At 46.9% G+C, this 24444-nt stretch overlaps 1 protein-coding gene across 4 annotated transcripts in view; it reads left to right on the forward strand.

Annotated features, from left to right (window-relative positions):
• The window catches only part of fut8b (fucosyltransferase 8b (alpha (1,6) fucosyltransferase)), a 62738-nt gene that overhangs the window by 33091 nt on the left and 5203 nt on the right, over positions 1–24444 (forward strand). For 2 of the 4 annotated variants that reach the window (XM_068342587.1, XM_068342588.1), the window contains exons 2-7: positions 3768–4361; positions 10785–10903; positions 11746–11908; positions 15326–15440; positions 18684–18921; positions 23086–23332. In XM_068342587.1, the coding sequence (XP_068198688.1) occupies positions 4159–4361; positions 10785–10903; positions 11746–11908; positions 15326–15440; positions 18684–18921; positions 23086–23332 (1085 nt within the window). In that variant the 5' untranslated portion in view covers positions 3768–4158. Of the gene's footprint in view, positions 1–3249; positions 3640–3767; positions 4362–10784; positions 10904–11745; positions 11909–15325; positions 15441–18683; positions 18922–23085; positions 23333–24444 lie in introns of those variants that run through there. The other 2 variants (XM_068342589.1, XM_068342590.1) reach the window with 2 other exon arrangements.

The raw sequence follows: 24444 nt of genomic DNA on the forward strand, positions 1-24444 counted from the left end.
TTAATCCTTTTTTGAAGTGCTGTCAATTGTAGTGTCAAATAATTAAAGCGCTCGTATGTGATCATTCGTAATTCCGAGGACAGCGACACGTTTATAATGAGTTATAACAAGAGCAGCAAAAGTAAACTGTTCCAAAACAAAAAAACCTCTTGGGTTAACATGTCGCTTTGTATCCTGTCTTTTTCCGGAATCAAGTTTGTGTTTGAAATGTGTCAACCATGTGTTCCTGACACAATACGCCCCCTGGGGACCAGGCTACAAGCTGAAAGGTCACCAAATTTCCAGACCAGCTGAAAATAGCCAGAACTGCTGCTTGGTTACTGTTTTGTTTTTTTTGGGAACTGCTGGAAACAGGTGAACATTTTCCACGCATCCTTTGGAAAAAATAGCGAGTGAAAAAGACGTTTTACTTCGTTTATATGGTTTAAACCTTCTCCGTTTGTCCCTCGCTCGCGCTGATAAACTAACCGTGAATGGCTGACATGGGTAGGAAATTCCAATTTTATTTGACAGCATTGACAAAAAGAATAAATCTGTCAGTGAGTCATCGCCTCCGCCCCTCCTGTGTGATATTTCTGCCTTACAGGTGGGTGTGTTTGCTTGTTTGGTTTTGTTTGATATCAGAACATTCATTTTACAGCAGGAGATGACTTTTCGGGAGCAGACGTCACATTCCGCCGCTGTGCAACATGCTGTAAAAACATCCACATGTTGCACCATACCTATAGCTTCCTGTTGCCCCACCCCCACCCCCCCACCCGCTGCCCCTCTCAGCTGCGGGGCTATGCTGCTGTAATATAATAGAAGCCGTCTGCAGCCAACCATCCATGCATAATTCAACAGTGGACCTCATCGGGGTGCTTATTGCCTGGAGACAGAATCATGCTGATAGATGACCTCCGCCGCAGCCTGAGTCACGTTGAAGATTAACCAGCAGGACTGGGAAACGGTCATCTGGGCTGACCCCCCCTGGCTCTTATACATGCAGGGGTGTTGGGGGGACGACAGGGCTCATTGTCCGCCCCTCTCCCAGTACCGCTCCTGCCTTTACCGGACGAATGGCGTCGCCTCCTCGATGCAGCGGCAGCGAGGTCAAGGGCGTTTTCTGGGAGTGATGGCGTTTGGAATGGAAGAAGGATTTCAGGCGAGGGTGGGAGGGTGCACCAAAGCGGTTCCATACATTTGGAGGATCAAACGTTCAGAAGGAAGCGATGACATATTTAATTTGGTCCAGAGAAACCCTCGCTGACATGTTTCAGAGAGGATTGAATAAAAAGTAGACTCTAACGTTTATAAACTACCAACGTAGGTAGATATGTCTTAGAAATCACATCGTAGTAATGCAATCACTTACTCTTTGCTACCTATCATAGACTATTATCCTACCAGGCCTTCATTTCAGGATTGAACTGGAACTGTTTAGTTATAAAACATTACGAAACCATTGCTCGAGGGACCAAATATGTGTTTCTGCTCTGCTTTGTCACTTTGCCATCACAACCAAGGTTAAGAATTAAAGCGTACTGAAAAGAAAACCCTTCTTTAATCGGCTGTTTTTGATTTTGCCTTTGATTTGAAAAAGTAAAAATAAAATTGTTTTTGCATACTTTAGGAAGAGTTATGAAAAAAAAAATAGAGAAAAACATTCTGAAAACGTTGCTTTGTTTTGCTAATAACGACGCTAATGGCGTTGACGATTTTAACAGAGCCGGGAGGTCAACACTTGTTTTCCAGCAGTCTGAAGCTAATGTTAAGACAGGCATGTTTTTTTATGAAGGTAAATTAGGTTTGCTTCACAATTTAACCCTCTGAGGTCTGTAGACATGCTGACACATTTCTTTAAACAATGCACAAATGCAGTTTGTCTGCTGCTGAAACCCGACTCTCCTTTTCTGCTGCCTTACTTTCACTGTCTCTGCAAATGTTTTTTAAAAATGGGAATTTAAGAAGACGTGTATAAATGCCCTCAGACCCCAGAGGGGCTCAGGCTATTAAAAGGATGCTCGGGCAATTTCGGGTTGCACCATTAAACATGTGGACTTGCATAAGACAAAGGGAATAAGGAGTCACAATTGGAGAAGATGGTGGGATATCCTAATATTTCATTGCTAATATGAGAAAAATTGTAATTTGTTAATATAACTGCAACTTTTTTTGTGTGATCTCTCTAACGTTGCAATTATTGGTTTACATTCAAAAAATTGTCAGTTTCTCTCTTTTTTTGATATTTGTCAGGGGTAAACCTGAAAGCCCCTTCATTTTTGTGTATTTATTTTACCATTTAACGGCATGGTGGTTTGCCCCAAAGTTTTATTAATAGAAACCAACAATATATCACTGTCGTAGCTTTACTTTCAAACATAAGAATAACTACTAGCTGGAAGCGTTGCCTCCAGATAGTTTCCCGATCCTATTTGGCAGCAGTTATCCGCCTCATCCAATAGTTTTTATATTTATCAGTTTTAGTCGACTGAACACAAACCTCATTACGGCTCCACAAACACGATGACAAGGGTTTCTGCAGACTGCCCTTAAGTAAAGTCCCGGCCATGCATTAGCTGGTGGAGTGCTACCCCTCTCTCGCAGCTTTTATTTTCCATAATAACACGTAGCTCAGCACATCCCGGCGCTGCATACATAAAGAGGAGCCGTCCTTGCGTCACCTTAGGTAAGTAGCGACAGGAGCGTCAGCGAATACAGAACATCTGTACGGATTTTGATAAGAGATGAAGGAGAAAAGTTTTTGGGCCTCGTTGTTTCTGTCATCTCGGCTGCTGTATCTTGGGTAACTTGGCATCTAGAGACATGAACAGTCACTATGCTATGTTGCCATGGTAAACACGATGAGCTACTGTTAACCTACTTCCCTGCTGCCAGGCGGACCTCCACTTCCTGTCGCGATCACTCTCAAGACAGAAGCACCAGAGACTCCGCCAGTCGAGTCCGCCTCGTCAGCACAGCTCGCGTGGAGCCTAAGATGCTTGGCATTTTGCCAGCACATTCAAACGATGATAACGCCCACGCATGCTTGTATGGATAATACGCACGCACACACCTGCCAGTCTTCATCCCATCACGAGGCGAGTCTCAGTAGTGTGGCAGGGCTTTGTTGGAGAGCTGACAGTGAAGGTTCTTCATAAACCCGGCACACGTCCATAAATGTCTCTTCCCTGCTTTTCGGTCGAGGGGGGGAAGTGACGAGCTAGGGATTTTTTATTTATTTTTTATTCTCTCTTCCATTGAGCTAATCATGTCACCTTGACGATGTTGCATTCAGTCGTGGAAACGACGGGGAGGGTGGCTGGCGGTTGAGAAGGCAGAGAACACTCAGGGAGAACTTTGGGTTACGGAGCTGCGTATTTGTGTTGGGTTTAGACACTCTTTGTCTAAGCATGTGGGTAGAATTGTTGGGAGTGAGCTGTGGTGGCTTGTGTTTGAGGGTTCTAGTGTTTGTTGTTGAGGAAATGAAATGTTGATTCCCGGTTGTGTGATTGCTTTTGCGTGTGCATCATGTGCAAGACCAGTTGAGTACCTTGAATTCCATTGGAATGGAAATGGAATGAAAATTACTGTAATCTTGATCAATCCTGTTGGCCAACTGCCTTTCGTTGTCTCCACCCTCTGCTCTAATCTTGTGAGGTATGTCCCGTGCTTTGCTTTTGTCTCTCTGATTGTCGTGCTCTTTACGGATTTACTTGTTACTGAACAAGCAAATAAAGCATCCGTGAAATGTCAACTGACGACAATGTCTGTTTGTGTTTCTACAGGGCACAACTCAAATAGAAGGACTTTGTGGGACAGGAAGAAGCCAGGAAAGCAGTGCCGGACAAGCTGGTCAGCACGGAGTTGGGTAAAGAAGGGACGACGCTCATTGTGAACTGTCAAAGCAAGACCTCCGACTTGGCTAGCCATGCTTTAGCACTCACAGGAAAGGCTGGCTGTTGGTTGGAAAGACACATCCTGTTTTTTCTTCCTCGCTTCTGAGCCACAGAGGCACCTGAACTCTCACCCGTGTAACCGAGTACCATCCCAGGTCAAGATGCCATTGCCAAGGTTGGCGGTGTGGCACTTGTGGTGACGGGCAACGGGTGCGTGCACTTCCGGCGGGTAGGCCGGCGGGTTGGGGGGAAGCGTTTTTGGGGCAGGAGAGGTTAAACCATGCGGCCCTGGGCGGGTTCGTGGCGTTGGATTACCCTGGTGCTGCTGGCCTGGGGCACACTCCTCTTCTACATCGGAGGCCACTTGGTGAGGGACAGCGAACACCCAGAGCGGTCCAGTCGGGAGCTCTCCAAGATCCTGGCCAAGCTGGAGCGGCTCAAGCAGCAGAATGAAGACTTGCGGCGCATGGCTGAATCGCTCAGGTAACAACAAGTCGTACACCACACCATTTGTCAAGCATTTTCTCTGAATGAAGCGGTTTAAAACCTGTCTTAAAGGAACCAGAAGTAGTTTGACAGCCTCACCCAAGTTTCTGATGGTTGCCTCCCATATGTCATAGTAATAGCTGAGGAGCAAAGACAAAGACAATAAACTGCGTTGGTTGTCGTGGTTTCATTGCTGGTGATTAAACAGATAAGTCACTTCCAGTAGAGCGGTACATTTAACTGAAGCCACGCAGCCAGAAACCCAAGTGGGCCCATTATCAACCGCCAAGTTGATTCTCTCATCATAGAAACAATAATGTGGTCTGGATGTCGAGCAGCAGAATGAATGACTGTGTCTGGACTCAAATCAAGACTTGAAGGAAAGTTCTAAACCTCATTTTAACACCGTAAACCAAACGATGAGACGCAGAAGCATTAGCGTTCAATTAAACTCCCCAAGTAAAGGCTATTTCATAAACAAACCGCACCCAACACTAAGTGTACTGTTATTTCCGTCTTTTTCATTTATAATCTACATCTCAGTGGTCTTTTTTTAACCTTTTTCAGGAGCTTTTTCAAACATTTGCATGATTGGCGAAGATGAGTTTCAGTGTTTTTGATCTGTGTTTACAGGTTAGGGCCATCCGATATGACGTTAAATGTTGAGTGCTTTGGTGAAACAAATTGCTTCCCCAAGTTTTGCAATTAGAGAGATTTTTCACACAGTCAAGTAAACAAATGTAACTCACCTCTTTTTACCCGTCTCGTCACCGTCATCTTTTTTTTCCAGCAATGGGGGGGGGACCCATGATAATGCAATTCGTCAACATTCACAGTTTCTGCAGAGTCCAGCAATTAAGTAAAAACCTCTCGTCCCCGCTAGTCTAATTAGCGTAATTTTTACAAATGCAGGAATGCGGCAATGAGATATTTTTTCCTTTATTTCATTTTTTCTGAAAGATTTAATCAGCGTCTGATTTAATCAGCATCTCGCACTGCGTGCACTTACACAAATGACGCCGTGCAGTTTTATTCGGCGCTGATCCGTGCTGTCGGTTGCTGGCGTTGGTGACAGACAAATGGATGGACTGTTTCGCAAACCCGCTATATTTCATCGTGTTGTTTTGGCAGACAATAGCACATTGTACGAGCCCATTAAACACACAGCGTCATTCACACGTTGGAGCTACGTGTGATAGAGAGACAGATGGTTTTGCTCTTATCTCTTTGTGCTGACGGTGTTTCCTTTACACATTAACTCGGAGGTCTGTGTGTGTGTGTGTGTGTGTGCGCGAGGCATGCACGTGCAAGCGCTGGCGCGTCCGGGTGTGCGCCTTAATAACCAGGGGGTGTCAGATGTTGCCATTCCTGTTCCTCTGATATTCTGATTCACTTTGATGCGGGCCCCTGATCAGCGCGCACACAAACATAAAAACACACGGCTTCAGACAGCTGGTCCCTGATTAAATCCCTTGCTTTTGTAATTATTCAAAATTGGCTCAAAATAAAGATGGAATCCGTGGCGTGACGAAAAGTGCAGCTTTCTGCCGACCAGCGTCCAGAAGGGTCCCCGGCATGCTTCTTTTTTTTTTTTTTTTTCTGATCGGGGACCGAGGCGTCCTCAGTTGTTTACTGGGGGCATCGCTGCGGCAAGGTTAGCTATCCAGCGCCGCAACCCGATTTGTGGAGCCGAGCTTTATGAGCCGTCGACCCCAGATGAGATGGGGGTAGTTTGTCTTCTGCTCAGGCAAATGGGGAGCCCTCCATCGCTGCCTCCACCTGTAGTGTCTCTTTTCCTTACATTGGGCTCCTAATGGAAGCAAAGAGGCCGTTAGCGATCTGCCTATCATTCCTGCCACGGCCCCTCCCTTCTCCATCCATCGCCTCTCCTTCTTCCTTGTTTCATTCCTCCTGCACCTCCCCCCTCCTTTGCCCCCCCCACCACCACCACCGAAGTGCTGACAGAGGCTTGGCGCCGAGCCAGACGCCAGCCGGCAGGTTGTCTCGGACTGACCGACTACGTAACAACTCACTACCCCAGTGATGGACTCACTCTCCACGTAAACCAATTGACCGATATATACCGATACATGCATCCTGCAGGCTCGGGTTGAATCTCTCGATTCTGCATCCTGTTGACAACGAGGAATAAAGATCATGTCCCCAAAAGCATCTAACGTTTTATAGCAGTAACCTCGGATGGGGTTAAAGCCATCAGACTGACGTTATCCCCCATTTGTTTGGAGTTGTTACACCGCGCCGCATCGCAATTGATTTACGGGTCGGAGTATGATTTAACCTCTTTAGTACCATCACACCGCAGCAGCACTATGTGCATTATTTGCATTCATAATGTACCCGACGGGATCTTGTTTACATTGTTCATCCACTTAATGTCTGAAAGTGATCGTCATGCCGATGCATCTGGTGTCGGTTATTGATTTCCTCGATCACAATGAAAGATGAAGATAACTTCCTCGGACTGCTCAGTAAATTCTGTTGACGAGCCTAAACTTATTTTACCTTTTTTTTTTTTTCTTCTCCTGAACATTTTTTTTTCTATTGGAACAGTCGCATGAAATTAATGAAGCTATCAATCAAACCCTTCACAATTCAAATTAGTGTCACCTGACTGGCCCGCTGATTCCTTCCCAAGGTTGGGTCGGTTTGCGTCATTCCTGAGCGATTTGAGTGACAGGCATCGCGCCGACGCCACCAATCCACCTGGCAAGCGGTAATGAGAAGCAGGCAAGAAAGCTGAGTCACGCTCTCCGTCTGGCTCCGCCCCCAGCCCCCTGCAACTGTCAGTCACTTCGAGCGCAAAAAGCCCCTGCAGAGACAATGACACGCGCCAGCCCGATGGTGTGACATCGGAGAGAATGAAGGATGAGAGTGACAGCTCGGCTGAGCGATGAGGACCCGGTCTATCCCCCTAGGCATGCCAAGAGAAGAGGAGTGGAGGCGGGGAGGCGACACTGCGGAGGAGGCAAAAAAAGAAGGAGCGAGGCATGATGGATGGCGTGAGTAGCGCACTAACTAAAAAGCAGCGAGGAGAAAATGGAAAATCAGGATCGAGGCGGATGAGAGGAATTGCAGGGGCCAGAGTTAGTCTTGTCCACACATGACTTTGCGTCATTTGGGTCTCATAACTTCTAAGTCGTCTAAAAAAGTCGGTTATAGTTGGGGTTGGTCCCAATCCAATCGACAGTGAATGGACGTATTTGTCCGATAAAATCATGTACTGATATGTCCAAGGAATGTGGCGCTCGCAATCGGTTTACGTGGTTCAGTCGATATGACATCAAAACAATGGACGAGGAAACACGATCAACGGATTTGAACCAGCGCAGAGGAATTCGCCACGGATGCACTGTGGTGGAGAATGCATGAGGGGAAAGCCTTGTTCCCATCGACGTCTCACCAACAAACCGATTACCAGAGGCAGAAATAAGTTTTCACGGAACCCAGACTTTTCCAAACCGTTGCTAGAAACATTCCTGTGGGTTTAGGTTGACTTAAAAACCTGCAGCGATCAGCAGCAGTGCGTCTGAGTTCCTCTTCATTGTGAAGGCAGCTAACCTGCCTTCATGTCCACCTCCTGAACACACCTCCATCCATATGGATGTCTCCCCGGGTCAATGCCAGGGGTCTCCTTTGAAGTCGATTGCGGTATATTAAACCCTACCCTGGAAATAAGTATGCACCACGCGGGCGCCCGGCCATCAAACCGCTCCGCCCGACTCTGATCCCTCGGTGAACTCCACGGTTAGCCAAGTGCAGGAGCAGCAGCCGGTGAAGCGACAGCTGGGGCAGCGTTTCCAACGGAAACGGGATGAACCTCACCTGTTTTGGGCCAGCGGGGTTCATCGCCCTCTGCCTCCAGTCGGTAATTTGGGGATTTTTTTGGCCTCTGGAGAAACCGTTGGCGTTGGTCTCGTCTAACTCGGTTTTGATCAAACCGGATTCTCGGGTATATTTTACACGTACACGTCTTCGGTCGGCTTTGGTTTTGCCGTGTCTCAGTAGGTTACCTTCATCTCCGAGCACGTCTGCCGCTGCTACCCTGTCCCGATCCGACCCGTTTCTCCTGCCTGAGGAGAAACGTCGCTTTGTGTTACAGGTTTAGCGGCACCTGAAACTCCCCCTGGGAAATGATGTCAGTTAGGAATGAGGCCTCCTTCCTGTGCGGTGATGTAACCTAGCAGGTTAGGGCGTGGCTTTTGGGGGCAACCTTGTCGACGACAAATCGATGGCCTCATCTGGATCTTATGACAAAACATCTGTATCATGTTATCCTCGTCCTACATGTGGTTATATAACAGGAGCTGACACATCTCCTCTTTTCTTCTGAGGTCTTCCTATAGTCTTGATGCACAATGCTCAGTCAGTGCTCAGTGAAGTGGGAGGCCGGGGCGTCTCTGGGACCAATGCTTGAGCAGTGAAGGGTGGGGTGGGGGGGGGGTGTGCAGCAAGGACTGTTGCAACTTTAAAATTCTCATCTTTATGCCTGCCGGCGCCTGATGTTCCTCACTCAGCGAGCAAATTGAGTTTGCATGCCTTGATGACTCATTAACATTGCCTTTGCAGCACTTTACCAATGCCCCTGTGGATTTGAAACATATTCCATTTTTTAATAGTTTTATGTTGAGGGTTTTTTCTTCTTCCTTTTATTTCTCACAGTGTCGGTTCTTTTCTCACCTTTTTTTTTTTTCTTCTTATATATATGATAGCCGTCACTGACAGAGCTCATATCCTATCACATATATGCACTTAAAAATAACTCATTACGTTTACGAGAGAATACATTAAATGGACTGAAAGTACCGTTTCAATTGTAACGAGCAATTAGGCATTGCACCGCTATCGGCCGTAAATTTTATAAAGCCCTTTAGCTTTAAGCACAGATAGAAAAAGCTACAAAGAACTACAGGAACCACGCAGCCCAGTTTTTAAATATGGGATTTTTTTTTCTTCCACAGTTAATCTGTTTTAACACAAATAAGAGGAATCAGACCACCGTGACCTCCGCAGTACCAATCGGTTATTTCCAGCAGAACTACAGATAAATAATTGGTCAAATTCTGACAATAAATTCGATTTAATCTATTACTGCTTTCAGTTTTGCATTTGGATTGTGTATTTTTTTTTAAATGCTAAGTGAATCTCGTGTTTTGACTTTTAAGAATTTAATTTGTTTCCACCACGGGACATAATAATAAATTTAAAAAAAATCTTCATTAGATTAGAGCAGGAAGGGTTTTTTTTTAAACAAGGGAGAATCTTAATTTGTTTTTGTCGTCAAGACGACTGATTCGCTTTGCATTTTTTGCGCGTGAGCTGATTGGTTGGTTCGCTTTTTAATGCATTCATGAAAGCTGAATGGAACGGTGCCAGTCTGGACATGGTGACGTAGGGGGGGGAGTGAAGTTTAATGCAGATGGCATCGTTTTTCCATACCGTTGCACTTTGCAATCAACGTTTATTTCATAGTGACGTATTTAAGGACTTTCGCTGCTTTCAATCAACAAAACAAAGAAATGCATGTCAGAGCTTGTGGTCAGTAATTAGACCGACCCCGTAGAAGCAGATGAGACTTAGAGAATGATCCAGCAGTTTGAGCTTTACATAAAGCGAGACGAGCTTCCACTCGGGCGCCTCAGCGAATAAAATAGAATTTTAACTGATGTCAGAAGAGACGGCTGTCACCACAGCTTCACAGCCATCCAAACAAGCCCCCGCTAAATGCTTCTCAAAATTCCTGCATCTTGTCAATAAATATTAGATTTAAGTGTTTGTTTGGGGGTTGTTTTTTTTAACATTCATTCAGAGATTTGGATACTTCTGAGAGGTTTATTCTTGCTGCAGAATAACCGTCATGTTTTTGCCAAAAGCTTTTTCCCCCCAGTCTGGTGTCGAAATTTTCTTTGTTGGAGTTAAAGTGAAGGAGAAATTAAATGTCCTGCAGCTTTTTTCTTTCTTTTTTTTTTTAAAAACATAATCGTGTCCACATGATTATGAAAACCTAAAGTCTGGTCTAAACATCATGGTGTTCCTGTAATTTCCCATCCAGGTGGTTCCAGACCGGCGGTTCTTCTGACTGACAGCAGCTCCGTGTTTGTCTCATTACTCACCTGTCGATATGTTTTTCACTTAATGGAGTCATCAGAGAAATTAATTGAAAGCGTCTTTTGATAATGGAAGTTGTTACCTCCGCTGAGAGGTTCTTACATCACCATTAACGTTTGACAGTTACCACGGTAACGGAATGACAAACCGACTGAGAAAGTCAACTTCACCCTATCTTGTTTTATTTTATTTATTTATTTAATTTTATCTTAGTAATTCTGCATGTTTGGACATTGGCTTTACACTTGTCTGCCCCCGTTACCCTGACTCCCCCACCCCCACCCCCCACCCCAGGATACCAGAAGGGCAGGCGGATGTCGGGTCCCTTGCTGCGGGGCGGCTGCGCTCCCTGGAGGACCAGCTCACCAGAGCCAAGCAGAAGATCCACAGCTTCCAGAAGCTCACTGGAGACGGTAAGCCCCCACCCCATCAGGGTCACATGGGTGGGTGGGGGTGGGGGGTATAAAACCAAGCTAAAGGCAGCGCCAAAGCGTGCAATGGCGGCCGAGCTGTGACGAAGCAGGGTCGTCTGCGGATGACGGAACGACAGGTAAGCTGTCAGGTGAGCCGGGAAAGGTGTGAACGAAGCGAAGCGCGGCGCCAACGGCGAGGCGGCGCCAACGAGATCCGGAGAAAAAAGAAGAGACAGAAAATAAGAGAGGGACGTGTGAGCGTGGAGGGCAGCGCCGGGTCAGCCTTTCCATCTCGCCGCAGGAGAAGAAGAAGCTAAAAATACCCTTCAGCTTTTTTTTTTTTTCCACCGAGGGAGGGAGCAAGAAGAGCAAGGTTGGGAAAAAGAGTCCCCCCCTCCGCCCGCCTCCGTCTCCTGCTTCAGGCTGTCCTTCCCTCGCCACGGAAACCAGAGCGTGTTGGATCCATGCGGGTTATTCCACATTGTTCAGCCGGGGTGCGGTGTAGAATTCCTTCCTGGTGTAGAAAAAAAAAAAAAAAAAAGAGGCACGAAAACAGTGATCAAGTGCTCCACAATGAGGTCAAAGCAACACCCCCGGACAAAGTGTGAAAGAAGGAAGATTTCAGGGTTACATTGAAAACCTGGCTTTGTGACGTTAGCCTACATAGATTTGCATAATGATTCCCAAATCGCTCCAGGCGTCCGTTCCTGCACCGCTCCGAAGCCGACGCCATCGATCCGTTGTTTTAGATGGTATCTGCACCTCAAAGGTGCTGCCAGCTGAGTATCTCTGTAATGCCTGGTTGTAAAGCTGCTCTGTTCTACCCCTCTCTCCCTCCCCAGGGCCGGGGCCGACTCAGGAGGAGCTGCGGAGGAGGGTGGAGAACGGCGTCAAGGAGTTCTGGTATTTCGTTCGCAGCGAGGTGAAGAAGCTGGCCACCGTGGAGCCCGGCGAGAGGCAGAAGTACGCCGACACGCTCCTGCAGGACCTGGGACACCAAGAGAGGTGGGGGCACGCCGAATGCTGTTTCAGTTTCACCCACAAAAAAGCTATTGTAAATAAAATGGGGAAACAGATTAGCTGCTAAATCATAAATAAGCAACAATCTGAGTTTTAAAGCTACACCGGCGCCGGCTGCAGAGAATCGAAGGCCACTGGTTACGACCTCCCCGTCGGCCCCCACAGCCAGCCTCCGCGCCAATGAATGGAGGGACGGCGTGGCGTCACTTAGCCAGGAGCTTGATTGTAATCCTGCTCAAGTGGCTTAAAGGGGGGGGGGGCTTGTCTAAGCAGCTTTCCAAAGTCCGATTCCCCACTCGGAAACACGCAGACACCTCCGTCTGCACACACACAACCAGACTCACACTTTCGCAGCTATTGGCTCTCAGTTTAAAGCCCGCCCCCTCCAACACCCACCCAACCACTCAACCCCCCCAAGCTGTCTTTGTATGTGCTGGCCAGGACTGATAGGGGCAGAGGTGGAAAGAGCAATGAAATGTTTTGAGTGGAATGAATGCATTCCTCCCCCTCATTTAAATTCTGCTCAGCATACGGGTGAGGTCCCCGAACTTGAATAACTTCCAAGGTAAAATAAAAATGTAGCACATTTAAAAAATAAAAAAAAATTAAAAAATTAAAATTAAAAACTACGCAATTACTCACCTATTGTCTCGGAGAAAGAGCTGCATAATGTAGAGCTTTCAGATTCACAAGGTTTTAGAGACTTGAAGTGCGTAGAAGTCAACAGAAATTGAATGAAGCAAACGCGTCTGTGTTTCAAGAGCAGTTTATATCAGTATAGAACAAAAGGTCTCAATGAGAACGTTTAAATAAGACTGGACAGGTCTGCGTTTCTTTAAAACAAGGGACAAATGGAAATCTTTTCCATGGCAACCGGGCAAAAAAAAGTCCTATTGAAAATTATGCGAGATGATTGAAAGCTTCAGAAGAGCTAATGAATGGTCCTTGAGATGATTTAGATTAATTTAATGTGATCTGATGATCTGCGAGTACTGATAAGTTTCATTATCAATTAGTCTACTGATTGTTTGAAGTTCCTAGAGCCCATGATGGCATTTTCTAAGATAGATTTAGAGAGATTGATAAGTAAATGAAGCCCACTGTATATCTATAGACCAATGAAGGAGTGGCCTCTGTCTGGCCTCCCGTTGCCCTGTCCTCTGGCTCACCTGCTCCGGCGATGTTCAGACTGTGTAGTACACCTGAAACCTTTTAATCATCGTCCCACTGGCGCAGCCTCAGTCCCCACAAAATCTATCCTCTGCTGCCAAGAACCGGGGTACCTGCAGCCTCAGCGTCTGCAGCTCGAGCCAATCAGCAGCAGCCGGCACAGCCAGCGTGCATCGCATATGCCCGAGACCACAAACGATTAGATTCCCACAAGAGGCGGTGCACACCTCCAAGACGCGCTCGCCTGTTGATTCCTGCTCATCGAGCTGCGGAGCCAGGTCTGCTTTCCCTTTTCCCACGGAGGAGTCGGTAATCGTCCCCCCCAACCCCCCAACCCCCCCCGCAGCCTCCTCCTGCAAGAGGATTTGACATCCAGTCGTATGTTGTGGTTCCAGCTTTCCAAATGGGACAATGAGTAATGATACTGTCTCAGTCAGAGGCAAGGGCGCTATTTGCCCCGCCGAATTGCTTGAAATGGGGCATGGCGGCATTTTTTTTGTGTGTGTGTGTGCACGTTCATGCACGACTGAATAAATGCTAAGAATCCTCAGTCACACAGGATCTGACTGATTTGGGTCAAAGAAGTGAGTAATAAATTAAGCTTGCACAAATGTGTGTGTTTGTGATGTGTTTGCGTCTGCCCTTAGCCGCGTATATCAGAGCTCTTAGGCCTGTTTTAAGTGGATGGTCACGATTTGGCAGCGAGACGTGAACACAGATTCCCCGTCAGAGGCTTACAGATGGCAGACTTAATCCAGAGGAGAAGCTTAAACCGTCAGAAAGGCCGTGTTGTTTAACTTTTTTTCCGCAACTATCCCAAAACCTCGGTAACGCGTGGAAGTGATCCGAGCAGCCAATGGGATCGCATGTTGGCGTTCATTTAGAGGTCTGCAGGTGTAGATTTGTTTTTACTATCTATTTTCGGAAGCTACTGCAGTCAGCAACCTCATAGTCTTGTCAGCGTCATCAGCCGCCGCCACCACCACCGGAATCCAGACTTCATTAATCTCCCTAATGAGTGTAAGCATCGACTTTCTGGCAGATAATTATCACATAGCGTAAAAAAATTGGATTTATTCACACAGTTGTCGCTCCCTGGTTTGAAATATAATGATTATTATTATTATTATTGTTGACATTCTTATTTTGTAACTATACATCTAAAGAAACATGTCAGTCCTTCACCTTATGCGTTAGAATGAACTTTGACAGCAAATGCCGTGAATGAAATGTTTATACATGCATTTTATGTATTTGAATGTGTGGTCAAGAATGCCTGAAAGCCTTTGATGGTGTTTATTCTTGGGTTTTCTCCTCTACCTTTCACACACACTATTTGTAGAAACAGAGCTTTGTTTCCAAGTTCCCCAACAAGTTGCCCTTTTAATCGCATCGTGACTTTGAAGTCCTTGCTAAACATTATAAACGGTTGCCATGGGAATAAAACCGCAAAAGCATGATGGAGTTGTTGATTTGGTGGTTAAGGACATAAGGTCGTAATGTTTCATCATCTTGTCACGTCGTGCCCGATGCGTTCACACTCACATGGTGATGCCACTGAGCTGGATATTGTCTTTCGCCTGTGAGCGGGGAGATGTTATTTACAGTATGTGAAAAGGTTATGCAGCTCCAGCCTGTTAGAGATGTGGTAAGACTGTTAAGATGTGACCTGGAATTCAGGAGAATATCCTCCTGTGTGATTATAAGACACATAAAAGTAAAGGATGGAGCTCCGACTCTTGATTGTCTCTCCTAAAGAGGTCGTTTCATCTTCAGATTTGTCCGTTTCCAGATGATCTCAAGGCGTTATTTAAGGATTTTATTAAGGTTTCGCGCGGGCGACTCGTCCAGGGGTGAACCTGACCTCCTTACCCACAATCAGCTGGGATCATCTCCATCCCATCGCGTCTTATCCCGGTCTTCGTATTCGATTCACCGAATCGCTTCTCCCCCCCTTTTGGTTCCGGAGTTGTTTTAAATGCATAAGACATAAAACTACACCGCAAAAAGTGTAATATCACAATCCTGTGGGGGATCTGTTGTGTTATAGATTCAGATTAGATCTGCTTGTTGGTGGGTTATAAAGTTTACTAAAATAGAATGATTGCAGAGGTAGATACAGAGATGATAAAGCTTTGAACTTTTGTGTTTGCCCTGAAATAATAAAAAAATAAGTAGTCTCTTAGCGCCTTTCTAGTTTCAGTGAGTAAAGTGAACCTTTTGTGTCTGCAGGTCCATCATGACGGATCTGTACTACCTCAGCCAGGCGGATGGAGTGGGCGAGTGGAGAACGAAGGAAGCTAAAGACCTGTCGGACCTGGTCCAGAACAGAATCACCTACCTACAGGTATCCCCCGACTCGCCTCCGATCGCCTCCCTCTCTGGCCCTACGTATGAATACACCTACTATGTTGCCACACACACACACACTTTTAAATGTGCGTCCGTCTTTTTTTTTTTTTTTCAGGACATCTTTCACACCTGCTTGTCTCGTTTTGCCCGATCCGTAACTGTCAGCGTCGGTTTCCTTTTAGAGCAGCAGGTGAGCGGCGTGATAGCAGCGTTTTAGCGGCAGTCAGATCTTGACAGGCAGGGTTGGTGTTGTCAGCATTTTAGTGAAACACACACACACACACACACATACACACACACGTGTCAGAAACGCATGTAGACGCACAAACATGGCAGATTGGTTGGAGGGCATGTGCAGAAATGTAAAATAGTTCACGGGACGGAGATGCCAACGCAGATTTGTTCGTCTTTAGAGAGACACAAATCCACTAGGTAGCTCTAGTGTGGTTGGGTTCTGGGGTGGCGCAGTACCGGAGTGCCCCCCCCCCCCCCCCACACACACACACACCATTAATGAGCCGGTGTGTTTGATGAAGAGGACCCAGTCGGTCTGGATGGGTGGAGACGGCGCCGCTAACAGCTGCTGTCATCGCCGCTGAGGGATCGCGCCGCTCCACCCGCTGCCATCACTAATTCATCACCCGCACATACAGATGGATTCACACACACACACACAAACACACACACACACACACACACACACACACACACACACACACACGCTCAACCACAAGACTGGCACGATGAGCTTTCCCACATGTGTGTGTTCCTGTCTCTCGCGTCTAAACGCACACACACACACACACACACACACACACACACACACACACACACACCGTCCTGTCCTGCTGTCTCCGTCCCTTCATTCCCGGTTTAACTACCTCCGGATCCACATCTGCTCCATCTGGACGTGCGTTCCAGCTTCTGCTTTTAAAAGCTTTAACAACAAAATGCCTGGAAATCACAGACAGATGACAGATGAGACTCGTCCACAGGTCGGACGCAGAAACGGCTCCAGGTGACCACCGAGATCCAAAATCACCGTCCAATTTAAAAAAAAAAAAAAAAACAAATCGCAGGTGGCTGTGAGGTCAGTGTTTGCATCTGTGGTTTGGATTTTTCTGTTTGCAGCGCAACCAAAAAAAAAAAGAAAAGAAATAATGGAGCGGGTGCATCCATCACATTGTTTTTAATAAAGAAAACAGGAGACATTATGTTCTGACAGAACGGACGTGGACTCCAACGCCTCTCCTCCTCCGACGTCGTGTGAAATGTGAGGCTTGGCGTCCAGGCGTCCGATGAATAAATTCAGCCTCAGGTGTGAATGGAATGTCAGCAAATAACAATAAAATATAAGACTTTATTAAGCGCCAAACAATAAATAGTATAATGCTGAGAATATTGCCAGCGGTAAATGACACAAAAATTGGATTGGATGTAATATTTTTTATATAATTTCCTGCTTGGCTTTAATAATGACGATTTTTTTTTCCAGCTCCATGTCGCTGGAGCTCGTCGTCATTACGGATGCTAATGCCCGCGCTAACTACCCAGGTGTCACAGCTCGTGCGCTACAGGTGGTTGTTTCCTCTAAAAGCACTCGCTAGAAAAAAAAAAAGCCAAACGTAAAGGAGCTGGCGTCGGCGTCGGCAGACATTCACCTGCGCAAAGCCGCACTTAAGCCTCCCTCTCATCTCCCGTTATGTTCCCTTAAATGTGGACATAAACGCCAGATAATTACCCCGGCTTTACATATTTCCTCCTCACATCCAGCTGTTCGCAGAACCACGTAAACAATATCACCTCGGAGTGATTGTCTCCGTATTTCACGCTCAAATCGCGTATCGTTTAAAAAACGCCACTTAGCAGACGGAGCGGATGTGATCTTTGAACCCGAGTCTCTTCTCCTTCTCATCGAATCCCTGATTCTATCGCGTGAAACCTAGTTTGTACTCTTTTTTTTTTTTGTCCGAACGCCGCTGCAGATGATTAGTAGAGTGTTTGAGCGTCCACCTATGGGACTGTAATGAACCGACAGAATGAAACACCTCCTGTCCTCTTTCTCATTTCATCCCCACTTGTTTCCTTTTGGTTTTTTTTAATCCCCTCGCCTCTTCCCCGTTTCGCCTCCCCTTCCTTCATCCTCCTCGTCTCCTGCTAGCGTGTGATAGGCGGCGTTAGCCGGGTGGGCGCCGCTCGCCCTGATTACCGTCAACCGTCCACAGCTGCAGCTGCGCTAATGAGGAAAACACTCCCATCAGCTGGTGATTGCAGTTTGAGGAAGCCAGCCGCTTTGGCGTGAAGGCGGCGGCGGCGGCGTCGCCGCTCCAAACCGACTGACGCGTGGACAACACGGCGTTTGTCACTCTGTTGTGGTTGTGTTGTTGTTGTTTGTGACAAGAGAAATCCTTCCTCTCCCTATCAGTGGCTCTCATTTGGATTTATTTCCTTCTGATTGTACATTAATGAAGAAACTTCATGAGACTAGAACATCGGAGAGGAAAGGAAATCAAGGGAAGGACAAGAAGCCAAAAAAGGGAGGGCGGTAAAAGTGAAAGAATAGAGTGAGGTTAAAGAAGAGGATAAAACTGATGATGTTCAATATTTTTTATTTCTAACAGCAAACTCCACGTTTGACACTCTTTGTATTTCTGTTGTTTGTTCCTGCTGGAAATCAGAAGCTTCAAATCCTGTTTTTAGTTGACTTCTGGGTAAAGCTAAGACCGCTAAGCTAAGAGTGTTTACCCCACAGATATAGCGAGCGAAGGGGGTGGGGTGGGGGTGGGGGGGTATGTGGGCTAAGTGGGCTGAACGCGAGCGCCGATGTCACCTGGTGTGATGTAACTCGTTTATCTGTCTTGTTTTTTGGACAAAAGTGGAAAGAAACTATGTCAGGCTTTGACTCCTCAGACAAAGCCTGCTCCCGTAAAATCTAGAAAACCCCGGCGTTCATCTGGTCAAAATAAGAAGGGTGTAGAAAAACAGGCAGAACTTGACGGATTGCAGAGAAATTGTCAAGCTTCCCCGTGAACAGAGAAGAAATCCTGCAGGTATAGAAAAGCAAACGGATGTAAAATTAGACTGAATTGAAGTATGAGACGGAGCGGGCAAGGGAAGGAAAGAAAACCGCTATCATCCCCTGTGTTATTACAAGTCAGCAAGCTGGGCTGGGAGAGATACAAGAAGAAGGTCAAGCAATAAAAGATGTTGAAACATTTCCTCCTCCTCCTCTTCCCAGAACCCCCCAGACTGCAGTAAGGCCAGAAAGCTGGTGTGCAACATCAATAAAGGTTGTGGTTACGGCTGCCAGCTCCATCACGTCGTCTACTGCTTCATGATCGCGTACGGCACCCAGCGAACGCTCATCCTGGAGTCACACAACTGGCGCTACGCCCCCACCGGCTGGGAGACCGTCTTCCTGCCCGTCAGTAACACCTGCACCGACCGATCGGGGGCCACCACTGGACACTGGTCAGGTGGGTACCCCCATCGCCCCCGGATGATTTTCAAAGAGACAACTCATATTATTTATCTTTTGACCTATCCACACACACACACACACACACACGCACAAAAAAAACAAAAAAAACACACAAGTTAATTTCAGCGATTATAGCAAACGCACCGAGGACGACGGCGAGCGTTTCCCCCTCAGGCGGCGTGTTGCATAAACCGCTTTTTCCGCTTTGAAAGTCCGTCTGGTGCAACGTAAACATTTCCCCCACAAAAATTCACTTAAACATCAATATTTAATCCGAATGGAACTATTGCGGTTAACATTCGAACCCCGTCTCCGGGTACATATTTCATATTTTTCGCCGGTAAACGCCCCCGTCAAAAAAACCCACCGTCTGCAGCAGACGCAGCAAGCCTGTGTGATATACAGGTAGCAGACACCCCCCAAGGCCTCGGGGCTGTCGCTTTGGAGGTCAGGGATGATGCCTGTGTGATAAACTCAAAATGTGCTCCTGTCTGATGCTGCAGAAAACCCCCCTCCTGTAAAAAGCCTGCTTGAATGTCGTTTCGGCGTCGCCCGAGGCGGTCCGGTTTGACGTGAAAAGCTCTCGTTTGCCTAATCGGCAGAAACGACGGCTCGCCTGGAGAGCTCCTTAAACCGACGACAGATGACCTCATGGGGGGGGCTGGGGAGGGGGGTGTCTTTGTACTCTGGCAAAGGTAGCAAATTGATAATTGAGTCGTCGTGGCGACGTTAATGAATTGATAGTCCTACAGTTAAAGCGTTTGTCTGCCCCGGCGCTGGCAAACGAGAGCACTTGTAAACAAAGACATTGTGAGGTTTCACTCCGGGACGGTCCCCCCCCCCCCTTCACCACTAAATCAATTCCATCATCATTGCCTCCTCGTCCTCATCGCTGCTTCCTTTCAGGCCTTCATTTTTTCACCTATCGCTTCATTTGACTCCTTCTCTCCGGGGCTCTCCCCTTCTTATCTACTGCCCCCCCCCCACCCCCACCCTCCCCCCGGTGCCTGCCTGCTCCTATTCTCCTGCCTTTCATGTGTCCTTTTCCGCTATCTATTTCCTGTCTCTGGTGTCTGTCTGGGAAACAGGCTCCTATAGATCCATACATGCCATCAGATTGCTCTCAACCGGCTAACAGCTAACACCTCCCTCCGCCTCCCTTCTTTTTAGAATTCAGAATTCATGCACAAAATCTTGATTTTGCAATATTTTCCGTTGACCGATGCAGCTAACAGCTAATGCTAGCCCGACGGGTACTTCCTGTCTGATAGAGAGACTGTTCCTCCGGGCAAATGGAACACAAAGGGAAGCTAAATCCTCAGGTTAATATCTAGCCGCACATTTAGCGTGTCGTTAATCAGGGTGTTTGGATCCAGTGAACTGATTACTTCAACGCTTTAAAGCCAGTAAAGCTTGCAAACGTTGCAGATTCACCTTTTATTACTTGTTTTTTTGTTTTTTTTATTAACCCGTTATTTACGCTTATCTCCCCTCGCTCGAGGACTTCGTACGATGAAGGGATTTGAACATTTCCTGGAGGGCAGAGATCTTTTGCAGCGCGCTCATCAAACGTGCAGACAGCATCTATATTTTAGCTTTTGCGGCTAACAGCTACTCTACTTGAAGCTTTGCAATCCGCAACCAGCAGCATCATGTGACCAAAGCTGTAATTCTAGTTTGTAAGCGGCGCTAACAGATGACACGGTAAACTCATTTCCTGTTTGAGTTTTATTGGGGGTTTTACGACACGATTTATTTCTATGTTGAAGGAAAAAGTCGCCGGTCTGACCTCTTGATGATCGAAGTCCAGACGCGTGACGTTTTCTGTTATCGACTAGGACCGTTCTGCGCCCCGTTCCTGGACGTATCAATAAAGTTCTGCATCTAACTGAAGTATTTCAAACCCCAAAAATGTGAACAGACGTTCATTTTTGCCATTTTTAGCGATACAGTTTTTAGTTTCTGGTCTCTGCAGACACACTTTTGTGAGCACTAAAGGAAAGTAATGAGTTTGGAATAGCCCAACCCTGCTGTGTATTTAGCCCACCGGTGCATCTCGCTGTTTTACTACAACTTTGATGTTCGGTGGGCGGCGTGAGGACGGCTTTACCACCGTCTTCGCTGGCCTGGCGCAACACAAAAGGGGGGGAAAACCAGTCTTCTTTTTTGGAACAATGGCTCATTGATCAAAGAGCTAATTTGCCAAAGAGAGACTATTCCTTTGAGCTTCTCGGCGGAGATATTACTGCCTTACGAGCGAGTCACAGAGCAGCGGGAGAAACATAATGTTCCCCCAGCATGCAAAGACGAGAACAACAGTTCTCCAAGTTCATAAACAGCCGTCTCAGATCTATTATGAATCGAGGAGCTTCAGCGTTTGCAGCCTGGATGGTGTCACTCTCGCTTCTCAGGTTTCATCGTCTGGGTTAATCACATGAAACATTTATTAGGTTCTGAATACATCACAGGCTTCAAAAAAAATAAAAATAAAAAATACAGTCTAGGAAATGCAGGTCCAATGTCGTCTTGTGTACTTTTATGATTCACACGAACAATCTTGCACACAAGCTTTTCGAATCTGTGATGAAATTTAAAAAGAGCTTTGTGATCTAATTAAGGAGCTGTGGGTGGAAAAACGTATCGCGTATCCGTACGTGTGTGTGTGTGTGTGTGTGTGTGTGTGTGTGTGTGTGTGTGTGTGTGTGTGCCAAGGCTTAAAAAAAAAAAAAACATGCCTGTTTCCCCTTATAGGAATCATGCCAATGTTGTTATAAAAGGAAAGACAAGCCTGGGAATAGTTTTTGTGTTTAATATTTAATGCTTCTTCCAATTTATATTCAGTTCATGCTCCGGCACACACACACACACACATGAACACACACACACATGAACACACACAGCTTCTGTTTCTGCCGTGTGTTGTTTCTAACGTGTGTGTGCTGTTGTTGTTGTTGTTTTTTTCATGCACCCTCTCCATGAAAAGCCGTTTTTAATGAGTCGTTACGCCGTTTATTTGGGAGTGTGTCGTTTGCAGCTGTACGCGGGGCCGGTCTAGGGCGGCTGGAGGACCCACTTCAGTCCTGACATCACAGGCATCAGTGTCGTACTTGTGCACGATCGCGCTGATTGCAGGCTTCCATGTGTGTGTGTGTGTGTGTGTGTGTTTTCTATCAGCGTGCACGCACACAGGTGCTCGTTACGCTCGCCTTCATCGGTTGGTGGTGATACATGTCGGGGTCTTCCGGTGCGTTGGGACTGCCCACGGAGGTGACTTTCATAATTAGTCAATGTTCAACCTTCTGCCCGGGGGCGTCGGCCAAGCAGGACCCCACCTGGAAGGGCCAACGCCAGAACTCACACACACACACACACACACACACACACACGGGAAGAGAGAGAGAGAGACATCAGTTACCAAAAGCTGGAGAAGTGTTGAGGTTTGAATTCATGGTTTAAATGGAAGATAATGGAATACGATTCATTAATAATTAATAATTACAGCCTTATAGTGCGTAAAACACCGTGATGCTGAAACATCACAGGTCGGACCGCACCTTTAGAACACGTGTCCGTCAAACGGGATCTGCCTGGAGCCTCAGCGTCCACCTGGATTCGTGTTTTTATCCCGTTTTTTTTTTGTCGTCTGTGATGGGAAAAAAAATCAAATTACTACAAAAGTAGAGGATTTGAAGGAGAGACGGAGGGCGGCGACATCACCGCCGACTCCTCTGAACATTGTCGGATTCCGTCGCCGCTCTCCGCCTCCATCGGTTTTGTGGTTTGTGGTCATTTCCGGAAGTGCTCCCACGCCGTTTCTTTTTATAAGACAACGTAGCTAAAAGACCTGACAGAATAAGAGTGTTTCTGAGATCTTCATGAGAACCTTGTTTCAAAAGAGGACAGAGAGTTTTAACGGCGAGGGGGGAAAAAAAAAGAAAAAAGACTCAGAAACCAACTGAAGCCCCACAAGGAAAACGTAACCCAGTTTTTTCTTTTTTGAACGACTCCAGGCGCCGCGTTCTTCCGTCCAGGCTCACACGCTAGATTATTTCATAACGTGAACACGTGTTTTTCTTTATCGTGCCCTTGATTACAACAGGAGATTGTTCCCGTTATCTTACTGAGTTATCTTTGTGTCCCGACACGCCGGATCGCCCAGGCGAGGCCCACGATAAGGACGTCCAGGTGGTGGAGCTCCCCATAGTGGACAGCCTGCACCCTCGACCGCCCTACCTCCCTCTGGCCATACCCGAGGACCTGGCGCCGCGTCTTCACCGTCTCCACGGCGACCCCTCCGTCTGGTGGGTGTCGCAGTTCGTCAAGTACCTGGTGCGCCCCCAGGCATGGCTGGAGAAGGAGATACAGCAGACCACCGCCAAGCTGGGCTTCAAACACCCCATTATCGGGTAAGGACACTGCTATCGCGCCTCGCCTCGCCGCGCTGCGTGTGTGTGTGTGTGTGTGTGTGTGTCCTTGTCTTCTCTCTTTTCTATGCTTATAAACACTTCAATAATAATGACTTTGTTGCTGTAGCATATCTCTGCAATTACGTTTACAGTGCTTCACAGTCAGAGCAAATAGAAGGCATGGGAAGAGGAGAATAGAGGAAAGCCAGAGGGGCGCTGGGGGAGAACAAACGCCGCTTTGCTTGAGGTTAATAGGAGGTTAATACAAAAGCATTAAGAGTAACTTCATTTGATGGAAGTGTTTCGTCGGGGGTTAACCCCCCCCACCCCCCCCCACACACACACACACAACTTTATTCAGCTTTGGAAGACTCTTGGAAAACAAGTATCCGTGGAGCTAAAGACGCTTAAATTCCAGTGGCAGGAATTACGTTCGACCATCTCCCTCCTCCCGTTTTGAACATCTTTGAAACGTCCTTGTTTGACCTCGGCGTCGATGAACCACGAAAAGAAAATTATGTGTGTGAAAATTATACGACCACGTTTTATGTGACACAATAGATAGAAATGCTGTTTGTGACTGTTCTGCCGTTGCTACATCTTTTTAGTCCCCCCCCCCACTGACAGAGTTGATACGAAGATTTCCACCTACAGCGGATGTAATTCCTCCATAAACCTTGGAGATGAAATGACACCCGGCGTTCCGAATCCGCCGCCATTCGGTCCGATTTGGGTCTTTTTGATATCGCCTGGGGTGTGATTGTGCCTACTCAGCACTGTGCCGTCTCCAGAGACTCTCTCTCTCTCTGCTCTCACGGCTCCAAACTTCTGCATAATTGGAAAAGGACTCATCGGCGATGCGGCGCCGGAGCTCCCGCGAGGGCCACCCCTCGCCTGGATTGTGTGCCGGTGCTTTAAATAGCAGCTCCTCGGTAAAATAAAATTAAAAAAAACGTGTCAGGGACATTTTGTTGGGTGTTTGCTTGTCGGGGAGTAAACTCCACCCATCCAGATTACACTGGACTATAAGGAGCAGTGGATTATAAAGTGCACACTGTCAGTTTTTGAGAATATTTAAGGCTTTTAGGTGCGCTTTATAGTGCGGAAAATAC

This window comes from Antennarius striatus, chromosome 19, assembly GCF_040054535.1.
Source record: "Antennarius striatus isolate MH-2024 chromosome 19, ASM4005453v1, whole genome shotgun sequence".
In the NCBI taxonomy this organism is placed as follows: Eukaryota; Metazoa; Chordata; class Actinopteri; order Lophiiformes; family Antennariidae; genus Antennarius; species Antennarius striatus.